This window comes from Pseudophryne corroboree (genome assembly GCF_028390025.1).
Source record: "Pseudophryne corroboree isolate aPseCor3 chromosome 3 unlocalized genomic scaffold, aPseCor3.hap2 SUPER_3_unloc_33, whole genome shotgun sequence".
Classification (NCBI taxonomy): Eukaryota; Metazoa; Chordata; class Amphibia; order Anura; family Myobatrachidae; genus Pseudophryne; species Pseudophryne corroboree.
The window spans coordinates 637,596-662,902 of NW_026967523.1; the positions used below are offsets into that span (position 1 = coordinate 637,596).

The 25,307-nt window shown below is 48.9% G+C and overlaps 1 protein-coding gene across 1 annotated transcript in view; it reads right to left on the minus strand.

Annotated features, from left to right (window-relative positions):
• Positions 1-1,024: 1,024 nt before the first annotated feature.
• Positions 1,025-25,307, minus strand: part of LOC134984067 (zinc finger protein 271-like) — a 113,114-nt gene continuing 88,831 nt past the window's right edge. Inside the window, exons 3-5 of the mRNA XM_063949706.1 lie at positions 20,499-20,703; positions 18,905-18,960; positions 1,025-3,110 (exon numbers count right to left, since the gene is read on the minus strand). Of these exons, the coding sequence (XP_063805776.1) occupies positions 1,599-3,110; positions 18,905-18,960; positions 20,499-20,703 (1,773 nt within the window). The 3' untranslated portion in view covers positions 1,025-1,598. The remainder of the gene's footprint in view (positions 3,111-18,904; positions 18,961-20,498; positions 20,704-25,307) is intronic.

A 25,307-nucleotide genomic window follows, 5' to 3' on the forward strand; every position in this document is an offset into this window, starting at 1 on the left:
TACTGCCACCGCCATCTCCCCCACTACTGCCACCTGCCCTGTCTCCCCGCTCTGACACCTCAGCACTGCTTGGGGACGTTTACCCACATAGACATTGCCTCCAGCAGCTACCACTACTACCCCCTGCCCTGTCTCCCTCCTCAGCGCTGCTTGGGGACAATATTACCACTTAGACACTGCCTCCAGCAGCCCCCGCTACTGCACTACTGCCACCCACCCTGTCTCCCCGACATCTAAGCACTGCTTGGGAATTTATGGTACTGCTAACAGTCCTTCATCAACAGATGGAAGCCCGGGCAGTACGGAGGCAGAAGCTGCTTCTGGTACCATGGTCATGCAAGGCTGGGAGAGTCTGTAAGATTATTTAATAGCGGGCCTAATTCAGTAAGGATTGCAGATGCTGCTAATCAGCAGAATTAGCAATCCTTTACCTAGCGCGCTGGGGGCCGCCCATCACAGGGCAAGGCCACCTAGCATGCTGACCGCCGCCTCACACCTGATGAAGCAGAAAATGCGATTGCCTCACAATTTCTGCTTCATCGTAGAAGTTAGTGAAGCCTCCTGCTGCCGCATCATAGCTGCACCTTCAGGAGGCCTGCCGCATTCTTCTCAATCATGGTGGCTGCATGTGATGTCACACAGCCACCGTGATCATGCCTGTTTGTCTGCCTCTGCCCTTCGTTCGCGCCACATGGATCAGTCTCCTTCCTGGAAATGGAGCATTGCCCGCCCACCCATGACTGCGTCTGCCTGACAGGCAATCGCATTTTCTGCGGCCCCTCGACAGAAAATGCAGGTGCATGCGCAGGATGAGCCCGCAACTTTTTCCTCAATAATTCCATTTGGATCGCACACTGCAATCCAACCTGAATTAGGCACAGAGTCACCATCTTACAGGCAGCCGGTGAAGGGAGCAGAGAATGGGTGTTATGTGGCAGGAACCGGCTGGTTAGGTAACAGCCTGGCTGCTGCATTCTGTACAAGCTACAAGCAGTGCAATTCTATTGCTGGGAGACCCAGGTAGAGCACATTGCAGTAGTCTATGTGTGATGATACAAGTGCATGTATGACTGTAGGTAGATCTTCTGAGGGAAATAAGTGCTGGAGTCTGGCTATGTTCCTCAGATGAGGATCTGATTGTGGCTGATAACTGATGTCTAAGTGTCACTCCGCCTTCCAGGACACCAATATTCCGCACATGATCAGCATTTTGTAACTCTGAACACACAAGCATAAGTCTGGTTGGTAACAAAGCTGAGCTGTAGCCCTGCCCTTTGTTGGTGAGCTTCTATCAGAAGGACATGTTTCACCAGAACTGAATCACAGCCAACTGGCATCACCCACACCTGGAGCTCAGCTACACAACCATTTAGGATTGGTACTGGGTTACCCGGAGCAAGAGACAGGTCATCTGCATAGCAGTGGTAGATGAGGACATGGCATCTGATTATTTCACCCTGCGGTAGCATGTATATTGCAAAAAGCATAGGAGATAGGATAAGAACCTTGAAGAACAATGCATGGCAATGATAACGATACTCCAGAAGATTAAAATGGCTCCTCACCTGAGTGGTCTATTGTGTGCAACAAGAGCTGATTTATTTCTCAGAGTAAAGAAATGGCCTCTCACCTGTGTGACTTTTGTGATGTCTAACAAGATGTGATTTGTGTGCAAAACATTTCCCACACTCAGTGCAAGAAAATGGCTTCTCACCTGTGTGACTTTGCTGATGTCTAACAAGAGTTGATTTGAGTGCAAAACATTTCTCACACTCAGAACATGGAAATGGCTTCTCACCTGTGTGACTTCTTTGATGTATAACAAGTTCTGATTTCCGTTTAAAACATTTCCCACACTCAGAGCAAGAAATTGGATACTCCCCTGTGTGACTTCTGTTATGTATAACAAGATCTGATTTGTGTGCAAAACATTTCTCACACTCAGAACATGGAAACGGCCTCTCACCTGTGTGACTTCTCATATGTATAATAAGATGTGATTTCCGAGTATAACATTTTGCGCACTCAGAGCAAGAAAAAGGCTTCTCACCTGTGTGACTTCTCTGATGTTTAACAAGATCTGATTTCTGTGCAAACAATTTCCCACACACAGAGCAAGAAATTGGATTCTCCCCTGTGTGACTTCTGTTATGTATAACAAGATCTGATTTCCGTGCAAAACATTTCCCACACTCAGGACATGGAAATGGCTTCTCACCTGTGTGACTTCTCTGATGTTTAACAAGACCTGATTTCTGTGCAAACCATTTCCCACACTCAGGACATGGAAATGGCTTCTGACCTGTGTGACTTTGCTGATGTGTAACAAGGTGTGATTTCCGTGCAAAACATTTTCCACAGTCAGAACATGGAAATGGCCTCTCACCTGTGTGACTTCTCTGATGTCTAGCAAGTTGTGATTTCTGTGCAAAATATTTCCCACACTCAGAACATGGAAATGGTGATGTACCTGTGTGACTTCTCTTATGTGCATCAAGAGTAGTTTTGTATGTAAACCATTTCCCACACTCAGAACAGGAATATGGTTTCTCACCAGTATGTATTCTCTTATGTTTTACAAGACATGATTTGATTGTAAAACATCTCCCACACTCAGAACATGGAAATAGATTCTCACCTGTGTGACTTCGCTGATGTGTAACAAGTTGTGATTTCCAGGTAAAACATTTCCCGCACTCAGAGCAAGAAAATGGCCTCTCACCTGTGTGCCTTCTCTGATGTATAACAAGATGTGATTTGTATGTAAAACATTTCCCACACTCAGAACATGGAAATGGATTCTCACCTGTGTGACTTCGCTGATGTTTAACAAGTTCTGATTTCCAGATAAAACATTTCCCACACTCAGAGCATGGAAATGGCCTATCACCTGTGTGTCTTCTCTGATGTGTAACAAGACCTGATTTCTGTGTAAAACATTTCCCACACTCAGAACATGGAAATGGCCTCTCACCTGCCTTAGCTGGCTGATGGGTAATAAGTTTTGTGTTCTGTGTAAAACATTTGGCATCAACAGAACAGGGAAACACTGTATCTACTCTCAGAGCTGTAACAGATGCACCAATATCAGAGTGATCAGGAGAACATTCTCCAGGATCAGAGGGATCAGCTGATAGAGCTGGATGTATAATTGGGGTAATGGGGTTATCTCCTGGAGAATCCTGTCTACTGTCATTATCTTTTATGTCCCAATCCGGGGATAACATTAGATGTCCTTCTGAGATATTCCTGCTTGTGTGTCCATCTGCTGGAAATAAAATACATTATGGAAATGTGACATTTTCTGTAACAATATTAATCTTGTAAACAATAGGAGAAGATGACTCTCTGGGACATTTAATTGTAAATGTGTGTGTATAATAAAACATAATTTTTAATGAAGGCTTTATAATATTGTGTCTCAGACTATCATTGTGTCCACCCTCCTGAGAACACTCACAATAACAAATGTAATATTATAATAAGACTTAGATATATCTCTACCTCTTGTACTGGTAACTAACCATGAAGTATAAATGGAGATATAGTCACTCGCCAAGTCCTATGTCAGCACCAATGTAAAACAATGGATGGGGAACATATCGTATGAATTGGAGATTCTAGATGAACAATAACGTCAGTCATATGAGCTGATGGATCAGAGAAATGTCTCCTAACGTTACTCCTGGAAGCATTGCTAAGGTAGCATTCCTTTATGTGTGTGTTCATACGCTGGTAAGCCTGTATATGTGTTACTCACCCTTATATAAGGTATATTGCTACAGCAGAGTAGGTGTGGTACAAGGTACTTTACATGCAATACACCATATAATACACTGCAATCATCATCATCTGCTGGGTCATAATCCACTGTTACACCCCCATCATCAGTGTCTTACCTCTATATTCTCACTAGTAATAAGGATGATGTGAGTACAGTAAGTACGATACAGAGAATTACATATCAGAATCTATACAGCTGCCGCCATACTTCTGCTTCTCATACGTGTGCTACTGACAGCAGTGAACATCTGAGTGAGAGAGCAGGGAAGACAGCAGAGTCTGATGAGAAAGAGATTGGGTCTGCCTTTGCAGGGATGTACCACACCCATCACACCTGTTTAAATAATAAATAAGAGGGGCCAGAGTCCATCCAGACATGCTTTCTGGAGCTTTCATTACTACGTGGCTTCATATCTACCCTACCTGATAGCTCGCAGCCGCCACTGGGACCAGACCCCCACTCCTTCTGCCCTAAAGCCGCTCACTCCACTCACTCTGGGCACCGTTCACTGCTGCAGCCTAGTGACGCAGCTGAAGCCACGGGCTGTATTCTGGGGCTAAGTGTGCCCAGTCTTTCCTGCACACTCCGGATAGCTGACTTGGAGGCGCTTTTGCCTCAGGTGGGAGCACTGGCTCTTCCGCTACTGCTGGGGACAGAATGGGCTGCGCAAAGTCACCGGAGCCTGGCAGTGATATTGGAAAGTGAGGTGATGATCACGCACTCTTGCTCCGTTGCCCTTTCTCCGAATTCCACTAGCCGATCTGCTAAGGTATCCGTGTCGCCCCACCTGGGACGTTTGACCTCTGGCCCTTCTAGGTATGAAACATGGCTGCAGCTAGTAGAGAGGGTGGCGCTTGTGGGTTTCACCGGTTCTGTATGAACGTCCACTGGTAGGCCGCCCTCTTCACTGCCAACGCCCTTAGCACTCTCTGCCTCCGCCCGGCGGGACTCCTCCAAGCTCACGAGTGCTGCCCTCGTGATGCTTCTGGACACGTTGAAAGGGATATCCACACCCTTTCTCCTGATACATGATCTTTAGATCGTCCTTGGACATTCCGCTGAAGTCCGCCATCTTGTGCGTTCTCCTGCGCTGCAGTTACTCCTCTCCTGAATAACCCAGCTTCTCTAATCAGGTGACCAAAAAGCCACCTAGGATTATCCCACCGCTATGCCAGCAATTTCTGTGACTGGACGGTTCTGTATGAAAGCCCTCGCCCTGCCTTGCGTCCCGCCCCAGTCACAGAATGGATGTTTAAGTCACACGGGATCTAGCCAATTAGGGGATTCCCACTTACTGTGAGTAACCGCCTACTACTGACACAACCCACAGCGCAGGTGGCGGATACTGCACTGCCACCACCAGACTCCTTGTTGCCATGGAGTCTGGAACCATGGTACTGCTCTGTATGCGTCGACACGCTGTCTAACCACTAGTCGCTGGACTAGGCCTCTGTACGGTAGCTGGCGGGAGGCGGAGCTTGCAGACGCTGAGTGCACCCTGGACAGTCGGAAAACGGAACTATGTTTGGCACAGCGCTGCAGGTCACAACATGAAGCGGTCATCTTGAGGCAGATGTTTATTCAGCCAGTCTTAAAAAAGACTCTTCCGTATTGCTAGGGGCAACAGCAATACAGCAAGATGTTTACAGCAGAGTGAAAATGGTATAATACCTCTGGAGGCTCACAGGCCTCCTCTTTTTATCTAACTCCATTACACATACCACAGGGGGTAAGTCCACCATGCTGTTCTCAACCAATTATTGTTTACCCATGTGATGTGCATGACCTTGGCCACATGCACAGCTAACACTGTCCTCTATGGATGGTGGGGAGTAGTCACTCTCCTTTGACAGTCCCATCCTGGAGGATTGGTATCTGCCCTGGTGACGCTCAGTCTAGGCTGGGGGAAGTTTTCCCATCTAAACTACTTCCAGGAATCTGCCCGGTTACTCAGCTCACCATCTCCAGCCTAAACTTGGGCTCCAGAGATGGGCAGCCTAGGTGATCCCTATGGAGCTCCAGAAAACCACTTGGCTTGTTTTAAAGCTGAGCTGTTCCTCTCTTGCTCCATGATACTTCCATGTGGGAGGCTAGAGAGGAAGGCATTCCATTCTGGGGGAAAAGTACTAGGTGAATCCAACAGCCTGCACAGTAATGGATTCCCCCCTCCTGGGACACACAACCAAGTAAGTGCATTTCACTTTAAATACAACTCAAATACACATTGTTGCTTAAATATAACACTGCAGTGCCTATATATATTTATACACACACACATACATACCGATATAGTTACACACACATACATACAGTGTTCGCAAATACGCGCTATAGCACATATTTTACCCAGATCAGAGGACGGAGACTCACTTTTAAAAAAACGTGTGGGTCCACGAGGACGCGCTCCGCTGCAGCCAATTCCTGGCTCTCAATCGACTGCGCTTCGTGCCTGTAAAGAGGAGGTGGAGCCTTACCACTACCAGTCCTCTGGCGGTGTCTCCCCCTTCTGGTCACATGCAGCCGCGGCTTCACTCGGGTGCCGGGCCGAGAGTGAAGACGGCTCTACGGCTGCTCTACGCTGTGCTGCGGGCGGGAGGTGAGTGCCGGTGACAGCGTAAGTGCTGTGGGGTAGGGTAAGTAGCCTTGGAGCGGGTGGCTGAACTTGGGTGGTGGCTTTCCTTGCATGCCTTGTGTGTCTTCTGGGAGTGTCATGGGCTTGTAGCCGACCTCAGTGGTTGTTTCAGGCATCCACTACAGTAAGTTTCCCTGATATTCCCAGCGCCATTCACAACTAGACCAAGCTAAGGATCTATGAGAATATAACATGAATCTAATGTGCAGGCACTGCTGCTACCTGTGGTGCACCCGCTACTTCTGGGATCATCCTGTCAAGTTGCCTAAAACGTCTGCTTCTGTCAAAAGCATTTATACAAGTGATTTGAGCCCGGGCTACATCATATAAGGCTAGAAATGAGAAAACACACCGGCATCCTAAATCGCAGCACTGCTGACGCCTAACCCTAACCTCACCCCAGCAGTGCCTAAACCTAACCCCCTTACCCACAGCCTAAACCTAACCTACCCCCAGCATGGCCCAAACTTACCCACAGCCTAACCCTAACCTCCCCCCAGCAGTGCCTAAACCTGACCTCCCTTACCCAGTCTAACCCTAACCTCCCCTCGGCAGTGCCAAAACCTAACCCCCTTACCCACAGTCTAACCCTAACCACCCCCTTACCCATAGCCTAATCCTAACCTCCCCCCAGCAGTGCCTAACCACCCCCCTTACCCACAGCCTAACCCTAACCTCCCCCCAGCAGTGCCTAAACCTAACCACACCCCTTACCCACGGCCTAAACCTACCCTCCCCCCAGCAGTGCCTAAACCTAACCCCCCTTACCCACAGCCTAATCCTAACCTCCCCCCAGCAGTGCCTAAACCTAACCCTCCCTTACCCACACCCTAACCCTAACCTCCCCCCAGCAGTGCCTAACCCTAACCCCCCCTTACCCACAGCCTAAACCTAACCTTCCACCAGCAGTGCCTAAACCTAACCACCCCCCCTTACCCACAGCCTAACCCTAACCTCCCCCCAGCAGTGCCTAACCACCCCCCTTACCCACAGCCTAAAATTAACCCCGTTACCCACAGCCTAACGCTAACCTTCACCCAGCAGTGCCTAAACCTAACCCCCCTTAACCACAGCCTAACCCTAACCTCCCCCTAGCAGTGCCTAAACCTAACCCCCCTTACCCACAGCCTAACCCTAACCTCCCCCCAGCAGTGCGTAACCCTAACCCCCCTTACCCACAGTCTAAACCTAACCCCCCTTACCCACAGCCTAACCCTAACCTCCCTTACCCACAGCCTAACCCTAACTTCCCCCAGCAGTGCTTAAACTTAACCCCCCTTACCCACAGCCTAACCTCCCCCCAGCAGTGCCTAAACCTAACCCCTTACCCACAGCCTAACCCTAACCTCCCCCCAGCAGTGCCTAAACCTAACCCCCCTTACCCACTGTCTAACCCTAACCTCCCCGCAGCAGTGCCTAAACCTAACCCCACTTACCCACAGCTTAACCCTAACCTCCCCCCAGCAGTGCCTAACCCTAACCTCCCCCCAGCAGTGCCTAACCACCCCCTTACCCACAGCCTAACCCTAACCCCCCCTTACCCACAACCTAAACCTAACCCCCCCTTACCTACAACCTAAACCTAACCCCCCCCCTTACCCACAGCCTAACTCTAACCTCCCCCCCTTAGCGCCTAACCTTATTCCCCATCTCTGCAGCCTAACCCTAACCTCCCCCACCCCATACCCTAACCCCCCCCCTGGGTGTGCCTAAACCTACCCCCCCTTCCGCACGCTAAACCTGTGGCAGCAGTGCCTACTTACCTTCAGGATCCTGACTGTCAGGATATCGTAGTCGATCTCCTTATCTCCTCGGGATGCCGGCATCGGTATTCTGGCGGCTGTCAGGATTCTGGCGTCGGTATTACGGCTGCCGGGATCCTGAATGCATACCTCCGGTATGATAACAGCCCAGCAGCATTGTCACCCTCTCGCTCCCCCTGTAACACTTTTGTAGCGTCTAAGGCCCTCATTCCGAGTTGATCGCACGCTAGCTATTTTTTGCAGTGCAGCGATCAGATAGTCGCTGCCTATAGGGGAGTGTATATTCACTTTGCAGTGTGCGATCGCTTGTGCGGCGGAGCGTTGCAAAAACATTTTGTGCTGTTTCTAAGCAGCTCTGGACTTACTCAGCCGCTGCGATCATTTCTGTCTTTTTGGAGCCGGAATGGACGTCAGACACCCGCCCTGCAAACGCCTGGACACCCCTGCGTTTTCCCAAACACACCCAGAAAACTGTCAATTGCCACCCACAAACGCCCTCTTCCTGTCAATCACCTTGCGACCGGCATTGCGAATGGATTCTTCGTTAAATCCATCGCTCAGCAACGATTCGCTTTGTACCTGTACGACCCGCCTGAGCATTGGGGTGCATACACATGCGCAGTAGTAATCTGTTCACTGTGCTGCGAAAAACTGCAGCGAGCAATCAACTCGGAATGACCCCTAAATCCAGTCTGGGGCTTCTATTATAGCAGCACCATAAACCCATTACATATATTAAATGTATTATTTACTAATGTGTTTAGAAGCATTTATTGTCCTGTTTTTTTAATCATATAAGTGCTCTACCTGGCGCAATGTGTATAACGCGCTCCGCCTGGCGCAATGTGTATAACGCGCTCTACCTGGCGCAATGTGTATAACGTGCTCTACCTGGTGTAATGTGTATAACGTTTTCTACCTGGTGCACTGTGTATAACGTGCTCTACCTGGTGCAATGTGTATAACGTGCTCTACCTGGTGCAATGTGTATAACGTGCTCTACCTGGCGCAATGTGTATAACGCGCTCTACCTGGCGCAATGTGTATAACGCGCTCTACCTGGCGCAATGTGTATAACTCGCTTTACCTGGCGCAATGTGTATAACGCGCTCTACCTGCTGCAATGTGTATAACGCGCTCTACCTGCTGCAATGTGTATAACGCGCTCTACCTGCTGCAATGTGTATAACGTGCTCTACCTGCTGCAATGTGTATAACGTGCTCTACCTGCTGCAATGTGTATAACGTGCTATACCTGCTGCAATGTGTATAACGTGCTATACCTGCTGCAATGTGTATAACGTGCTATACCTGGCGCAATGTGTAGAACGCGCTCTACCTGGCGCAATGTGTATAACGTGCTCTACCTGGTGCAATGTATATAACGCGCTCTACCTGCTGCAATGTGTATAACGCGCTCTACCTGGTGTAATGTGTATAACGTTTTCTACCTGGTGCACTGTGTATAACGCGCTCTACCTGCTGCAATGTGTATAACGTGCTCTACCTGCTGCAATGTGTATAACGCGCTCTACCTGCTGCAATGTGTATAACGTGCTCTACCTGCTGCAATGTGTATAACATGCTCTACCTGCTGCAATGTGTATAACGCGCTCTACCTGCTGCAATGTGTATAACGCGCTCTACCTGCTGCAATGTGTATAACGCGCTCTACCTGGTGCAATGTGTATAACGCGCTCTACCTGGTGCAATGTGTATAACGCGCTCTACCTGGTGCAATGTGTATAACGCGCTCTACCTGCTGCAATGTGTATAACGTGCTCTACCTGCTGCAATGTGTATAATGTGCTCTACCTGGTGCAATGTGTAGAACGTGCTCTACCTGCTGCAATGTGTATAACGTGCTCTACCTGCTGCAATGTGTATAACGTGCTCTACCTGGTGCAATGTGTATAACGCGCTCTACCTGCTGCAATGTGTATAACGCGCTCTACCTGCTGCAATGTGTATAACGCGCTCTACCTGGTGCAATGTATATAACGCGCTCTACCTGCTGCAATGTGTATAACGTGCTCTACCTGGTGCAATGTGTATAACGTTTTCTACCTGGTGCAATGTGTATAACGCGCTCTACCTGCTGCAATGTGTATAACGCGCTCTACCTGCTGCAATGTGTATAACGTGCTCTACCTGGTGCAATGTGTATAACGTGCTCTACCTGGTGCAATGTGTATAACGTGCTCTACCTGGTGCAATGTGTATGACGTGCTCTACCTGCTGCAATGTGTATAACGTACTTTACCTGGTGCAATGTGTATAATAACGTGCTCTACCTGCTGCAGTGTGTGTAACGTGCTCTACCTGCTGCAGTGTGTGTAACGTGATCTATCTGGTGCAGTGTGTATAACGTGCTCTACCAGGTGCAATGTGTATAACGTGCTCTACCTGCTGCAATGTGTATAACGTGCTCTACCTGCTGCAATGTGTGTAACGTGCTCTACCTGGTGCAGTGTGTATAACGTGCTCTACCTGGTGCAATGTGTATAACGTGCTCTACCTGCTGCAATGTGTATAACGTGCTCTACCTGGTGCAATGTGTATAACGTGCTCTACCTGGTGCAATGTGTATAACGTGCTCTACCTGCTGCAATGTGTATAACGTGCTCTACCTGCTGCAATGTGTATAACGTGCTCTACCTGCTGCAATTTGTATAACGTGCTCTACCTGGTGCAATGTGTATAACGTGCTTTACCTGCTGCAATGTGTATAATGCATTCTACCTGGTGCAATGTGTATAACGTGCTCTACCTGGTGCAATGTGTATAACGTGCTCTTCCTGCTGCAATGTGTATAACGCGCTCTACCTGCTGCAATGTGTATAACGCGCTCTACCTGCTGCAATGTGTATAACGTGCTCTACCTGGTGCAATGCGTAGAACGCGCTCTACCTGGCGCAATGTGTAGAACGCGCTCTACCTGGCGCAAAGTGCTTCCAAGCCTTTTCTTATATTACGTAGGTGTTCACCCATTCTAATCTTTAGAGCCTTACTGGTCCGACCTATATAAAATTTATCACAACTACACCTAATACAATAGATAATATTTACTTGAATGACAAGTAATGAAGTCCTTAATGGATACGTCCTTCGACAATTGGATAGAGATGCCGCTGACCTCCGGAACAAATGTCGGACACTGTTTCACCCAGTAAATTAGAACCTGTCCTTGCGGGTGGGAATGGAGACACTGGAATGGACTTTTTCGGACAGGATTTTCATTACTGGGTATGGGGTTCATAGAAAGTAGTAGGTCTTTGTCTGTCTGGTATTAGGTTTTACACAAGTTTACCAATTGGAGTTCATCAAGTGGGGTATAAATATTCCCACAGCACAACAACCTCCTACACCTTGAAAAAGAGCCTAGAGCTATCGAAACGCGTTGGTGGAGGAAACGGGAGGACACGTGGATCGCTCACTTGCCTGTATGACGGTTCCTGGGGACGCCTGGACCAGTTCATTACATGCCTTTGTCATTTTTATGTTGTCTTACAGTGATATCCAAGTAAACGGAATCGACATACGTAATGATTCATTTATAAAATTGAAGCACTCTGACTTGTATGGTAAAATTGCCTTTTTCCTTGTTGATTGACATGTTGGTGACACTTTATTACCAACAGGACACGGCTGCTAATAGCGCACAGTCTGTTACCACAAATATTTGTTTGTATATCTTCCATAAATAGGTCTTGCATTATTTGGAGGTGTGCTTTGGGTCATTGTCCTGTTGTAGGAGGAAACTGGCTCCAGTCAAGCGCTGTCCACAGGGTATGGCATGACATTGCAAAATGGAGTGATAGCCTTCCTTATTCATAATCCCTTTTACCTTGTACAAATCTCCCACTTTACCAGCACCAAAGCAGCTCCAGACCATCACATTACCTTCACCATGTTTGACAGATGGCGTCAGGCACTCTTCCAGCATCTTTTCACTTGTTCAGAGTCTCACAAATGTTCTTCTGTATGATCCAAACACCTCAAGCTTCAATTCATCTGTCCATAACACTTTTTCTCTTACGTCCTAGAGGATGCTGGGGACTCCGTAAGGACCATGGGATATAGACGAGCTCCACAGGAGACATAGGCACCTAAAAAGAACTTTTAGTATGGGTGTGCACTGGCTCCTCCCTCTATGCCCCTCCTCCAGACCTCAGTTAGATTCTGTGCCCAGAGGAGAATGGGTGCACTGCAGAGAGCTCTCCTGAGTTTTCTGTGGAAAAATAATTTTGTTAGGTTTTTTATTTTCAGGGAGTCCTGTTGGCAACAGGCTCCCTGCATCGTGGGACTGAGGAGAGAGAAGCAGACCTACTTAACTGATAGGCTCTGCTTCTTAGGCTACTGGACACCATTAGCTCCAGACGTAGTCGTAACACAAGTCTCACCCTGGGGTTCGTCCCAGAGCCGAGCCACCGTCCTCCTCACAGATGCCGGAAGATAGAAGCCGGGTGAGTATGAGAAACAAGAAGACATCTCAGGCAGTAGAAGATTTCAGATCTTCATGAGGTAAGGCACGCAGCGGTAAGCTGGGCGCCATTGCTCCCATACACAACACACAGAGGCAGCACTGATGGGTGCAGGGTGGTCGCCCTGGGCAGCAATAATCCTCGTTTTAGGTAATAAAGGGTCTAATTAGGCTGCGGAGGCAGCAAATAGACGATCCCCCGCCATTTTATGAAAATTGAACAGGGACCGAAGTCCACCGCTGGGGGGGGGGCAGAGCTTGATCCCTCAGCACTAACCAGCGCCATTTTCTCCACAGAGCTGCATGACACACACTGGCTCCCCGGACTCTCCCCTGCTGAACGCTTCAGAGGTTGGAAAAAGAAAGGAGGGGCACATTGGTAACGCCGTGAGTGGGAAATTGGATAGTTATAATATAGAAAAGCGCTGTCTGGTTTTTTCCAGTGTCATTTGGGCGCTGGCATACTCTCTCTCTGTTTCTCCTAAGGGCCTGGTTGGGGTTTTGTCCCCTTATAGGTATATCCCTGTGTGTGTGTGTGTGGGGGGGGTCTGTACGTGTGTGTCGACATGTCTGAAGCGGAAGGCTTCTCCAAGGAGGAGGTGGAGCAGATGAGTGGTGTGTCCCCGTCGGTTGTGCCGACTCAGGAATGGATGGACATGTGGCATATGTTGAATGCAAGTGTGGCATCTTTACATAAAAGGCTTGATAAGGCTGAATCAGGGGAGGCATCAGGGGGTCAATCCTCAAATTGGACCGACTCACAGGGCCCGTCAGGGTCTCAAAAGCGTCCCTTAGCACAAATTGTGGACACAACTACCGACACGGACTCTGATGAAGCTAAATTGCACCCTAAGGTGACAGAGCATTCAGTGTATGATTATAGCAATAAGAGATGTGTTGCATATTGCTGATAAACCCTATGTTCCTGACACGAGGGTACACATGTTTAAGGGAAAGAGACAGATTATAAATTTTCCCCCATCTCATAGACTTAATGAGTTTTTTGAAAAAGCTTGGGAGACCGCAGATCCCCAAAAGAATTAATATGGCATACCCCTTCCCTACACAGGACAGGGTACGTTGGGAATCCCCTCCCACTGTGGACAAGGCTTTAAACGCGTCTGTCACAGAAAGTGGCGCTACCGTCTCCAGACACAGCGGCCCTCAAGGATCCTGCGGATTGCAGGCAGGAGACTACTTTAAAGTCTATTTATTCGCATACTGGAGCTGTGCTAAGACCGACTATTGCGTCGGCATGGGTATGTAGCGCAATCTCAGCCTGGACAGATAATCTGACAGCTGACATTGATACCATGGATAGAGATACGGTTTTGTTAATTCTAGCCCATATCAAAGACGCAGTCTTGTATATGAGAGACGCTTAAAGGGACATTGGATTACTGGCTTCCAGAGCCAGCGAGAAGATCCTTATGGACCCGCCAATGGACAGGTGATGCGGATTCGAAAAAGCATATGGAGGTTCTACCCTATAAGGGTGACGTGTTGTTTGGGGATGGGCTGGCGGACCTGGTTTCCACAGCTACCGCAGGTAAATCTAATTTTTTACCGTTTATTCCCCAACAGCAGAAGAAAACACCACTATATCAGATGCAGTCCTTTCGGTCGCAAAAGTCCAGAAGAGGTCGGGGATCCTCCTACCTTGCCAGAGGTAAGGGCAGAGGGAAAAGAACACCTGCTTCGCCAGGTACCCAGGAACAGAAGTCCTCCCCGGCTTCTACAAAACCCACTGCATGACGCTGGGGCTCCCCTGCGGGAGTACGCACCGGTGGGGGCTCGTCTTCGACTGTTCAGCCAGGTCTGGGTCAGGTCAGACGTGAATCCTTGGGCGTTGGAAATAGTTTCCCAAGGCTACAAACTGTAATTCGAAGAGGTGCCCCCGCGCCGATTTTTCAAGTCGGCCTTACCAGCTTCTACCCCAAAACGGAAGGTAGTGTTAGCTGCAATTCAAACGCTGTGTCAACAGTAAGTAATTATCAGGGTTCCCTTGAACCAGCAGGGAAGAGGGTACTACTCAACCCTCTTTGTGGTCCCGAAACCAGATGGTTCAGTCAGACCTATTTTGAATCTAAATCCCTAAACCTGTACATGAAAAGATTCAAATTCAAGATGGAATCGCTCAGGGCGATAATAGCCAACATGGAGGAGGGGGAGTTTATGGTGTCACTGGACATAAAGGATGCTTACCTTCATGTCCCCATATATCCTTCCCATCAGGAGTACCCGAGATTCGCTGTACAGGATTGTCATTACCAATTTCAGATGTTGCCGTTTGGGCTTTCCACGGACCCAAGGATTTTCACCAAGATAATGGCGGAAATTATGGTGGTCCTGCGCAAGCAAGGAGTCACAATTATCCCATACTTGGACGATCTCCTGATAAAGGCGAGATCAAGAGAGAAATTGCTGAGCAATATTATCTAATATCCAATTAAGCTGGTGCGGGACTTCTTTGTTGTCTTTTCATCCTCTGTCCAACGTCTGTGTTCTTTTGCCCATATTAATCTTTTCCTTTTATTGGCGTTTTCTTTGCCACTCTGCCTAGAAGGCCAGCATCCCGGAGTCGCCTCTTCACTGTAAACATTGACAATGGCGTTTTGTGGGTACCATTTAATGAAGCTGCCAGTTGAGGACCTGTGAGCTGTCTATGTATCAAACTAGAGACTCTAATGTACTTGTCTTCTTGCTCAGTTGTGCACCGGGGCCTCCCACTTCTCTTTCTACTCTGGTTAGAGCCTGTTTGTGCTGTTCCCTGAAGGGAGTAGTACACACCGTTGTAGGAAATGTTCAGTTTCTCAGCAAGTTCTCGCATGGAATAGCCTTCATTTCTAAGAACAAGAAAAGACTGTCGAGTTTCACATGAAAGTTCTCTTTTTTTTGCCACTTTGAGAGTATAATCAAACCCACAAATGTGATGCTCCAGACACTCCACTAACTCAAAGATAGCCCAGTGTTATAGCTTCTCTAACGAGCAAACCCATTTTCAGCTGTGCTAACATAACTGCACAAGGGTTTTCTAATCATCCATTAGTCTTCTACCGCGATTAGCAAACACAATGTACCATTAGAACACTGGAGTGATGGTTGCTGGAAATGGGCCTCTATACACCTATGTAGATATTCCATTAAAAACCATACGTTTGCAGCTAGTACAGTCATTTACCATATCAACAATGTATAGTGTGTATTTCTGATTCATTTAATGTTATCTTCATTGAAAAAAACAGTGCTTTTCCTTAAAAAATAAATGTCTAAGTGACCCCAAACTTTTGAACGGTAGTGTATGATCTGGGGCATCTGAAGATGTGAACCGGACCACTAGCTCAGGAGATCCAATTGAAATGTTCTGGCATGGAACCTTCCGTACTGGATACCCTTGTATGAGGCTAACATCTTTCCCAACAATCTTATGCAAAGATGGATGGAGATCTGATTCGGTTGTAGAACCGCTCTGGCCACATCCTGGAGCGTCCTTGCCTTGTCTTCTGGGAGGAACACTTTCTGAGCCACTGTATCCAGAAACATTCCCAGGAACAGGAGCCACTGAGTAGGCTCCTGTTCCTGGGAATGTTTCTCAGAAGTAGGGACTTCTGTAAATTGAGGATCCACCCATGATGTGACAGAAGCTGAATAGTGCGGCCTATATTGAGCAATAGAAGCTCCCTGGATCTCACTTTTATCAAGAGCTCGTCTAGGTAAGGGACAATATTGATCCCCTGGACTCGGAGCTGGAACATCATCTCCGCCGTCACCTTTGTGAAGACCGTTGGAGCTGTGGCCAGGCCGAAGGGTAGCGCCTGGAACGGGTAGTGATCATTCAAGCAGGGCAAACCGTAGGTAAGCCTGGTGATGCAGCCAAATCGAGATATGGAGATAAGCATCCTTTATATCAAACAAAACCATGAACTCTTGTTCTTCCAGACCCGCAATCATTGCTCACAAGGATTCCATTGTGAACTTGAAAACCTTTAGTTAGGCCTACTTTAGTTCCAGCGGCGGGGAGCTGCTTTCAGTGGGTCCTTGGGCGCGTGTGCGGCTTCCGGAGGTCGGGGGCCGGGTGTTGCGGCGGGTAGTTGCTGCAGCAGAGCCCTCTGGCGGTGACTGTCTCAGGAAGGCAAGGCCGGAGCTGGGTTAGCTAAAGTGCTGCAGCTGAGAATATCCCCAGTGCTGGGGGTGGCCATGTTGGAGACCTGAGATTTGCCAATGAAATCCACACTCTGTATCCAGCCAATCCAGTGTAGTCTTCTCTTATAAAGGGGGGCTGGCTCAGGGAGAGTGCCAGTGTTTAAAGTTACTTTCCTGTGAAAGGTGCTCCAGCTCTGTGCTCCCAGGCTGCTCCTGGTTCCCCGGTTCCGGTTGCTATCATCTGTCCATGACCCATCACTGCTGCAGTCCTGTTGTTTAACCCGTCGCCACTCATGGAGGCTCTCACGGGGGTCCCGGTCGTTAAGGGGCTTCGGGTGCTAAACAGTGGTTCCTGCGAGCGTCTTGCAAGCTCAAGCCACAGTCTTCACTTCTTCCAGATCGGAGTTCTGTCTCACTTTCCAAGCCCAAGCCACAGTCTTCATTTCTTCAAAGTCAGAGTTTCTCAGCCTCGTCTACCAGTCACAAGCCAGTCTTTCAGTACTTCAAAAACCCAGTCTCCTTCAGCCTTGTGTACCAACCACAAACCACAGTCTTTCAGTTCCTCAACAACGGTGATCTTCAGCTCCATTCCTCACCTCATTTAATCACAGACTTCAGTTCATTATTCCGTGTCTTTCAATTCCTCAAGTATCGGTGTACAGTTGTTTTTTCATTAAAAACAGTTATCCATCTACAGAGTTCTCATTCTTTTTACGCCCTCCAGCCAACTCTAACACCCACTAGGCCTCCACCTCATGAGGAAGAACTACATTCAACCTACTCGTCTACTTCCTACACAGTCAGCTGTCCTCCCAGCCCAAGGTCGATTGTCGGAACCCCAATCTCCGCCGAGCATGACAACGCAGTCAAGATCCCCTCAGGGTTGGGGGGGCACCATCATGCTGAGGCCCTAGTGGAAGCTGAACTGGTGCTTTGTTACCGAGAACCTGTGGCGGCCGGTCTTGTCTCTGGTGCCTCTCGCCGCGTTTGAGGTGCCTCCGGCTCGTGATCTGAACCTGGTAGTCAGGAAGAATTTGGTAGACCTCCTTGGGTAGGAACGCCTAGCCAGCTGGGCCCCAGAGGGGAGAAACGTGGATTTACTCGCAGTAACCTTTGAAATTCATGTATCCAACTCACCCTCAAATAGCCACTCCCCTGAGAAAGGAAGATACTCCACACTCTGCACTTGGAATCTGCGTCCGCTATCCACTGACGCAGCCACAAAGTTCTGCGCGCCGACACTGCCATGGCAGTAGTCCTAGCGTTAATAGCGCCTATCCCCTTGAGAGAGTCACGCAGGAGGCGTGCAGTGTCCTGAATGTGCTTTATAAGAGTCACCAGGGACGTATCTCCCACAAGGCTTTCTTGAACTTGACTCACCCATGTATGAATGGCATGTGTCATCCGGCAACCCGCTATCACAGGTCTTTGTGATACACCAGCCGCTGTGTAAAAAGACTTTAAATGTAGTCTCTATTTTCCTATCCCCAGGGTCCTTTAATGCAGAGGAGCCAGGGACTGGTAATGGCACTTTCTTTGATAGGCGAGAGACTGATACGTCTGCTGCCGGGGGCTCTTCCCAGTGTTTCCTGCCTTCTGGAGTAAATGGGAAAGTGTGCAGAAACCGATTTGTCACCTGGCATTTTTTATCAGGATTTTTCCAGGTTAACTTAAACAGGTCATCTAGTTCCTTAGAATGAGGGAAAGTTACACTAATTTATTTTTCTGTGCAAATAAAAACGACTGCGGCACTGCAGCGTCTTCCAAAGGGACTTTTATCACATCCCTGATAGCAAGTATAAGGGGCTCAATACCCTGTGCAGAAGGTGAATCCTCTGTAATAGGATCCCATTCCTCCCCCTCCTCATGCACCTCATCCTCAGATTCTGAGAGTAAATCAGGCAGCCCACAATTATGTTGCCCTGAACTAGGGAGGGGGGGGGGGGGGCCTGTTTATCATCTGCCCTTGCAGCTAGGACTGCTACAGCCTGCTGCAGTTATTGTGTCTTTTGATTATTAGCAGTGAGCTGGGATGACATGTCCGCCATCATGATTTTTATGGCACTGAGCCAGGATGGCTCCTGACCCTCCTCACTAACTTGGGAGGACTGGCTGCATTGTTCACGAGAGGGAACCAGCCGCAGAGGGAGAGAATCTGGTGTGACATACACTGCATAATTAGTGTTTTACCATGTTTACAGTAGACAAACACACACACACACACACACACACACACACACACACACACACACACACACGTATATTGAATAGCAAGCCTGCCCAGACTGGTATGTGAGGAAAGACAGAGAGAGAGGAACAGCACACCCAAAAAGCCTGTCAGACTCCGTGAGACAGCAGGCTGTCTGTATCACAGTATAACACCAGAGTCTTGTCCTTTTCAGGACACTATAGTGTGTATAATAGCGGCTCTCCCCCTTATTTACACCCCTGTACCAGTTTCCTGTGTATCCTGAGTGTCTGGAGGGACTGTGTGTCCTTGCTGCTGCAGCTGTAAGCAGAGGAAAGTGCCAAAACGCCACTGGTCCCGCTCTGAGGAAGCTCCGCCCCCTGTAATGGCGCTGGAGCTCTACAGATATTTATACTGGCAAATGTCTCCTAACAGGTGTAAAATGTAACATGAATGCCTGTTTCCACCACCGCTGGCCAGTGTACACAGGGGGGCTATAGCGGATCCCTCCGTAAAGCGTCTGTATGCCGACCCTGTAATCGCGCCGCACCAAGAGCCGGGGGATCCCCTGGTTTGTACTCACCACTCTTCTTCCCTCCCGGCATTGTTAGGGGTGTGCGGCGTGCTGCGTTTGGTAAGGTGCAATGCCCTGCGGTACCAACAACCTCTCAGGACGGTGGTCCTGCAGCGGGGAAGCGGCTCTGACGCCTGAAGAGACCGGTAACCCCCCCCCCCCCCCCCCCAACTCCCTCAGTGCAGGTATACTGTTTCCCAAACAGCATACTGACAATAACGTTTAAAATAAACTAAAGAAAAACTTCTGGAGCTCCAGAGCGGCATCCTCTCCTGGGGCACATAGTTATAAACTGGATGTAGGAGGGGGCATAGAGGGGAGGAGCCAGCACACCCAATGGAAGAACTTTAAAGTGCACCGGCTCCTTTGGACCCATCTATACCCCATTGCAATAAGTCCCCAATATCCCTTGTGGATGTTAGAGAAAAAATAAATAAAGAGGAGTATAATAGGGGCTGATGGCACCTGATGTATGAGATACACCAGAGAGTGTGGGGAGGAGACTGGTCAGATCTCTGGGCTGGTAACACACAGTGACATGATGTGAGGGGGAGAGCAGGAGTATAATAGAGGCTGATGGCTCCTGATGTATGAGATACACCAGAGAGTGTGGGGAGGAGACTGGTCAGATCTCTGTGCTGGTAACACACAGTGACATGATGTGAGGGGAGAGCAGGAGTATAATAGGGGCTGATGTCTCCTGATGTATGAGATACACCAGAGAGTGTTGGGAGGAGACTGGTCAGATCTCTGGGCTGGTAACACAGTGACATTATGTGAGTGGGGAGCAGGAGTATAATAGGGGCTGATGGCTCCTGACTCCCCCACTGGGAAAATACATATTCCTCATTAGTCTGTACTGACAGAGGAGGGTGTAGGATAAGAGATTCCTGTAATCACTGAGTAAGGAGAATGTGTGTTTATTACTCACCTGTGGTGATATCTGTAGGGATCTCCTCCTCCTTACACTGCTGATCTCCCCTCACATACGTCTCTTCTTCTTCCTCTGTATCTTCTACCTTTATAACAGTTAGATACATCTCTTCTTCATCTGTATCTTCTGCCTTTATAACAGTTAGATACTTCTCTTCTTCTCCCTCTATATTTTCTGTTTTAATATCAGACAGACGTTCTACCTAAAAAAAAAAAAAAAAAAGCAAAAACCCGAGATTTTACTGTTAAATCTTTCTGCGAGGTACACTGGGTTCCACAGGGAATAACATTGGGGTGTAAAGTATGATCTTGATCCGAGCAACCAGCAGGCTAAAAGCTTTGACTGTTCCCAGAATGCATAGTGCTGCCTCCTCTATAACCCCGCCTCCATGCAGAGGAGTTCAGTTTTTGTTAACCAGTCCAATGCAGTAGCAGGTAAGAGAGACGACAATCATTAGTAGCCACATACACCACATTCTCACGACAGGAGAAGGTGTCAGCGGCTAATGCCATACCAACCAAAAGAAGCCAAGTGCGTCAGGGTGGGCGCCCTGTGGAACCCAGTGTACCTCGCAGAAAGAGACTTAACAACTGTAAGTTCTTACCATAAATCTTGTTTTCGGCTGCGGGATACACTGGGTTCCACAGGGAACAACATCGGGGATGTCCTAAAGCAGTTCCTCATGGGAGGGGATGCACTGTAGCGGGCACAAGAACCCGTCGTCCAAAGGAAGCATCCTGGGAGGCGGAAGTATCGAAGGCATAGAACCTTATGAACGTGTTCACTGAGGACCAAGTAGCCACCTTGCACAATTGTTCAAGGGTCGCACCACGGCGGGCCGCCCCAAGAAGGTCCAACAGACAGAGTAGAATGGGCATTGATAGTCGCAGGAGCTGGACGACCAGCCTGTACATAAGCATGCGCAATCACCATTCTAATCCATCTGGCCAAGGTCCGCTTGTGAGCAGGACAGCCACATTTGTGAAAACCAAACAGTACAAAGAGAGAATCAGACTTCCGAATGGAGGCAGTTCTCTTCACATAGATACGTACCAAATTCAAAGACCGCTCTTTGGAAGACAATTTAGGAGAGGCAAAGGCCGGAACCACAATCTCATGATTAAGTTGGAAAGAAGAAACCACCTTAGGTAGGTACCCGGGACGTGTTCTATGAACCGCCCGCTCACGGTGAAAAATCAGATATGGAGACCTACAAGACAAGGCACCCAAATCCGACACCCATCTAGCAGAGGCAATAGCCAGCAAAAAACAGAGACCCTTGTAATGCCTCCAGAACCACCGACAAGTCCCAAGAAGCCACAGGCGGGACGTAAGGAGGTTGAATCTGCAACACACCCTGAGTGAATGTATGACCAGGTAGAGTCGCAATTTTCCTCTGCAACCAAACCGACAAGGCAGAAATATGAACCTTGATGGAGGCCAGACGAAGGCCTAAGTCCAGGCCCTGTTGTAGAAAGGCCAAAAGTTTGGCCGTACTAAATTGGTAAGCATCATGATTGTTAGTGGTGCACCAAGCAAAGTAATTCCAGACCCTATGATAAACCAGAGCAGAAACCGGTTTCGAGGCCTTCAACATGGTTTGAATGATCGCCTCAGAAAATCCTTTAGCCCTCAGAATGGAAGCTCCAAGAGCCACGCAGTCAAAGCTAACTGGGCCAAATCATGATATACACAGGGGCCCTGAACGAGGAGATCTGGGCGCTGCGGAAGTAGAAGGGGACGCTCTATCAATAGACCCTGAAGGTCTGAGAACCAATGCCGTCTGGGCCACGCTGGAGCGATCAGAAGTAGGATTCCTCCTTCTTGCTTGAACTTCCTTATTACTCTGGGCAGGAGTGACCACGGAGGGAACACGTATGGCAGCTGAAAGTTCCATGGAACTGCCAATGTGTCCACGAACGCTGCTTGAGGATCCCTTGTCCCGAAGACCGGAAAATTGTGATTGTGTCAAGACGCCATCAGGTCCACATCTGGGAGGCCCTATTTTTCCACGAGGAGTTGAAATACTTCTGGATGGAGGCTCCACTCTCCGGCGTGTACATCTTGACGACTGAGGAAGTCTGCTTCCCAGTTTAGGACCCCCTGAATGAACACTATAGCTGGCAGATGGCGTTCCGCCCACTGAAGAATCATTGATACTTCCCTCATTGCCATGCGGCTTCGAGTGCCACCTTGACTATTTATGTACACCACCGTGGTGGCGTTGTCCGACTGTACTTGAACAGGTCTGTTCTGTATCAATTGCTGGGCCAAGTTCAGTGCATTGAACACCACACCGCCTGCAGTTCCAGAATGTTTATCGGGAGGAGAGACTCCTCCTTGGTTCACCGACCCTGAAGGAACTGATGCTCCAAAATCACGCCCCAACCTCTCAGACTGACATTCATCGTCAGAAGGACCCAGTTGGAGATCCAGAAGGGACGACCCCTGCTCGGGACGACCCCTGCTCAATCGTTGGTCCTGTAGCCACCAGCTTAGTGACAGACGGACCTCTGGAGACAAGGAGATCATATGAGACCTGATCCGGTGAGGCAGGCCATCCCACTTGGCAAGTATCAATTTCTGCAGAGTGCGGAAATGGAATTGAGCGTACTCCACCATGTCGAACGCAGACACCATGAGACCTAGCACTTGCATAGCCGAATGTATCGACACTTGCGGATGAGATAGAATGCATTGAATCCTGTCCTGAAGCTTCAGGACATTCTCCTGAGACAAGAACAACCGCTGGTTGTGAGTGTCCATCAACGCCCCCAGGTGCACCATGCTCTGAGCAGGGACCAGGGAAGATTTCTTCCAGTTGATGAGCCACCCGTGGGCTTGCAGAAACTGGAGCGTCATATCTATGTGGCGTAGGAGAATTTCTGCGGAATTCGCCAGGATCAACAAGTTGTCCAGATACAGTAGGATCCTGACCCCTTGACGGCGGAGTACAGCCGTCATTAGCGCCATGACCTTGGTGAAGACTCGCGGGGCCGTGGTCAAACCAAAAGGTAACGCCCGAAATTGGTAATGGAGGTTGCCAACAGCAAAACCTCAGGTACTGCTGATGCGACATTGCGATACGAATATGCAGGTAAGCATCCTGTATGTCCAGGGAGACCATATAATCCTCGGGCTCCAAGGCCAGAACAATAGAGCGGAGAGCTTCCATACGAAACTTGGAGAATCTCACATATTTGTTCAAGGACTTGATGTAGAGAATGGGCAGAGAGGACCCATTCGGTTTCGGGACTAGGAACAGCAGTGAATAGTACCTCTTGCCTCTCTGAACCAGAGCCACCTGTCCAGGAGGGACTGTACCACCGAAAGAAGAGTTTTTGCCTTCACCTGATCCGAAGGGACGTCTGTCAGGCAAAATAGACGAGGGGGACGACTTTTGAAGGATACGGCGTAACCTCGAGTGACGACTTCCTGTATCAAGGCATCGGAAGTGGTCTTCAACCATTCCTGGGTAAACCCTAGAAGTCGGCCCCCCACTGGGATCCCCCAGAGGGAGGCCCTCCCCGCCATGCAGCAGGCCGACGGGCAGCCCAAGCCCATTAAGGTTTGGGCTTAGTGGGTTTGGAAGTGCGAACCTGTTTCGGGTACGCCTGACTTTTTGCTTTCCCTGAAGGATGAAAGGAAGTACTCTTAGCCTTCGGTACCAAAGGAGCAGTACTAGGTAGACACGCTGTTTTAGCAGAAGCTAAGTCAGCCACTATCTTGTTGAGGTCTTCTCCAAAAAGAATGTCTCCCTTAAAAAGGGAGCACATCCAGAGTTTTCTTAGACTCCAGATCCACAGACCAGGATCGTAATCAAAGAATTCGGCGAGCCAAAATGGACGCAGTAGAAGCCCTGGCCGCCAGAATACCGGCATCAGAAGCCGCCCCCTTAATGTAATGAGAAGCTGTGACAATATACGATAGACATTGTCTAGCACTATCAGAAAAGTTGGAAGGCAGCTCCGCTTCCACCTACTGAGCCCACGCTTCAATAGCCTCTCCAGCCCATGTCGCTGCAAGAGTGGGCCGACACACAGCTCCTGCTAGGGTGTAAATTGCCTTTAAACAACCCTCCACACGCTTATCCGTCGGTTCTTTCAGAGACGTTACGGTAGTTACAGGCAGAGCCGAGGATACCACCAGCCGCACCACCTGTGAATCGACTGGTGGTGGTGTTTCCCAATTCTTACTTAGCTACGCAGCGAGGAGATAGCGAGCCAGCATCTTCTTGTGGGGGCGTGAGTTTATTTCCTGGATTTCCCCAGGATTCCTGAGGTATGTCAACTAAATGGGCAGAATGAGGTAAAACTTGTTTAACGACTTTCTGACGTTTAAATCTGTCCGGTCTCTTAGGGGCAGCGTCAGGCTCTGGGTCATCAGTAATTTGAAGAATTAGCCCGATAGCCTCCAATAAGTCAGGAACATCCACCTGTGTGACAGATTCCCCATCAGAATTATCTGGATCAGTGTGTCGGGTCAGTATAGACGCCATCCTCATCACACGAGGTGTCTGGGACGTGGGTGGATTGTGAGGAAGTAATGGCCCGCTTAGGGGACCCCTTGGTCTTAGGCGGGCGAGGATTAGATTTCTGTTTAGTCAGTGATTGGTTCAATTGCTATAACTGAGTGGACAGGTGATCTGCCCACGGCGGATTAACCGCAGGGACCATAAGCGGTTGTACCAGCACATGAGGTCCCATAGGTGGCGTAAATTTAGTTACCAGTGTACTTAACGTGGAAAAAGTAGCCCAAGGTGGGTCATTTTGAACCCCCGTTGCTACGGTCCCACTGGGGGGTAAG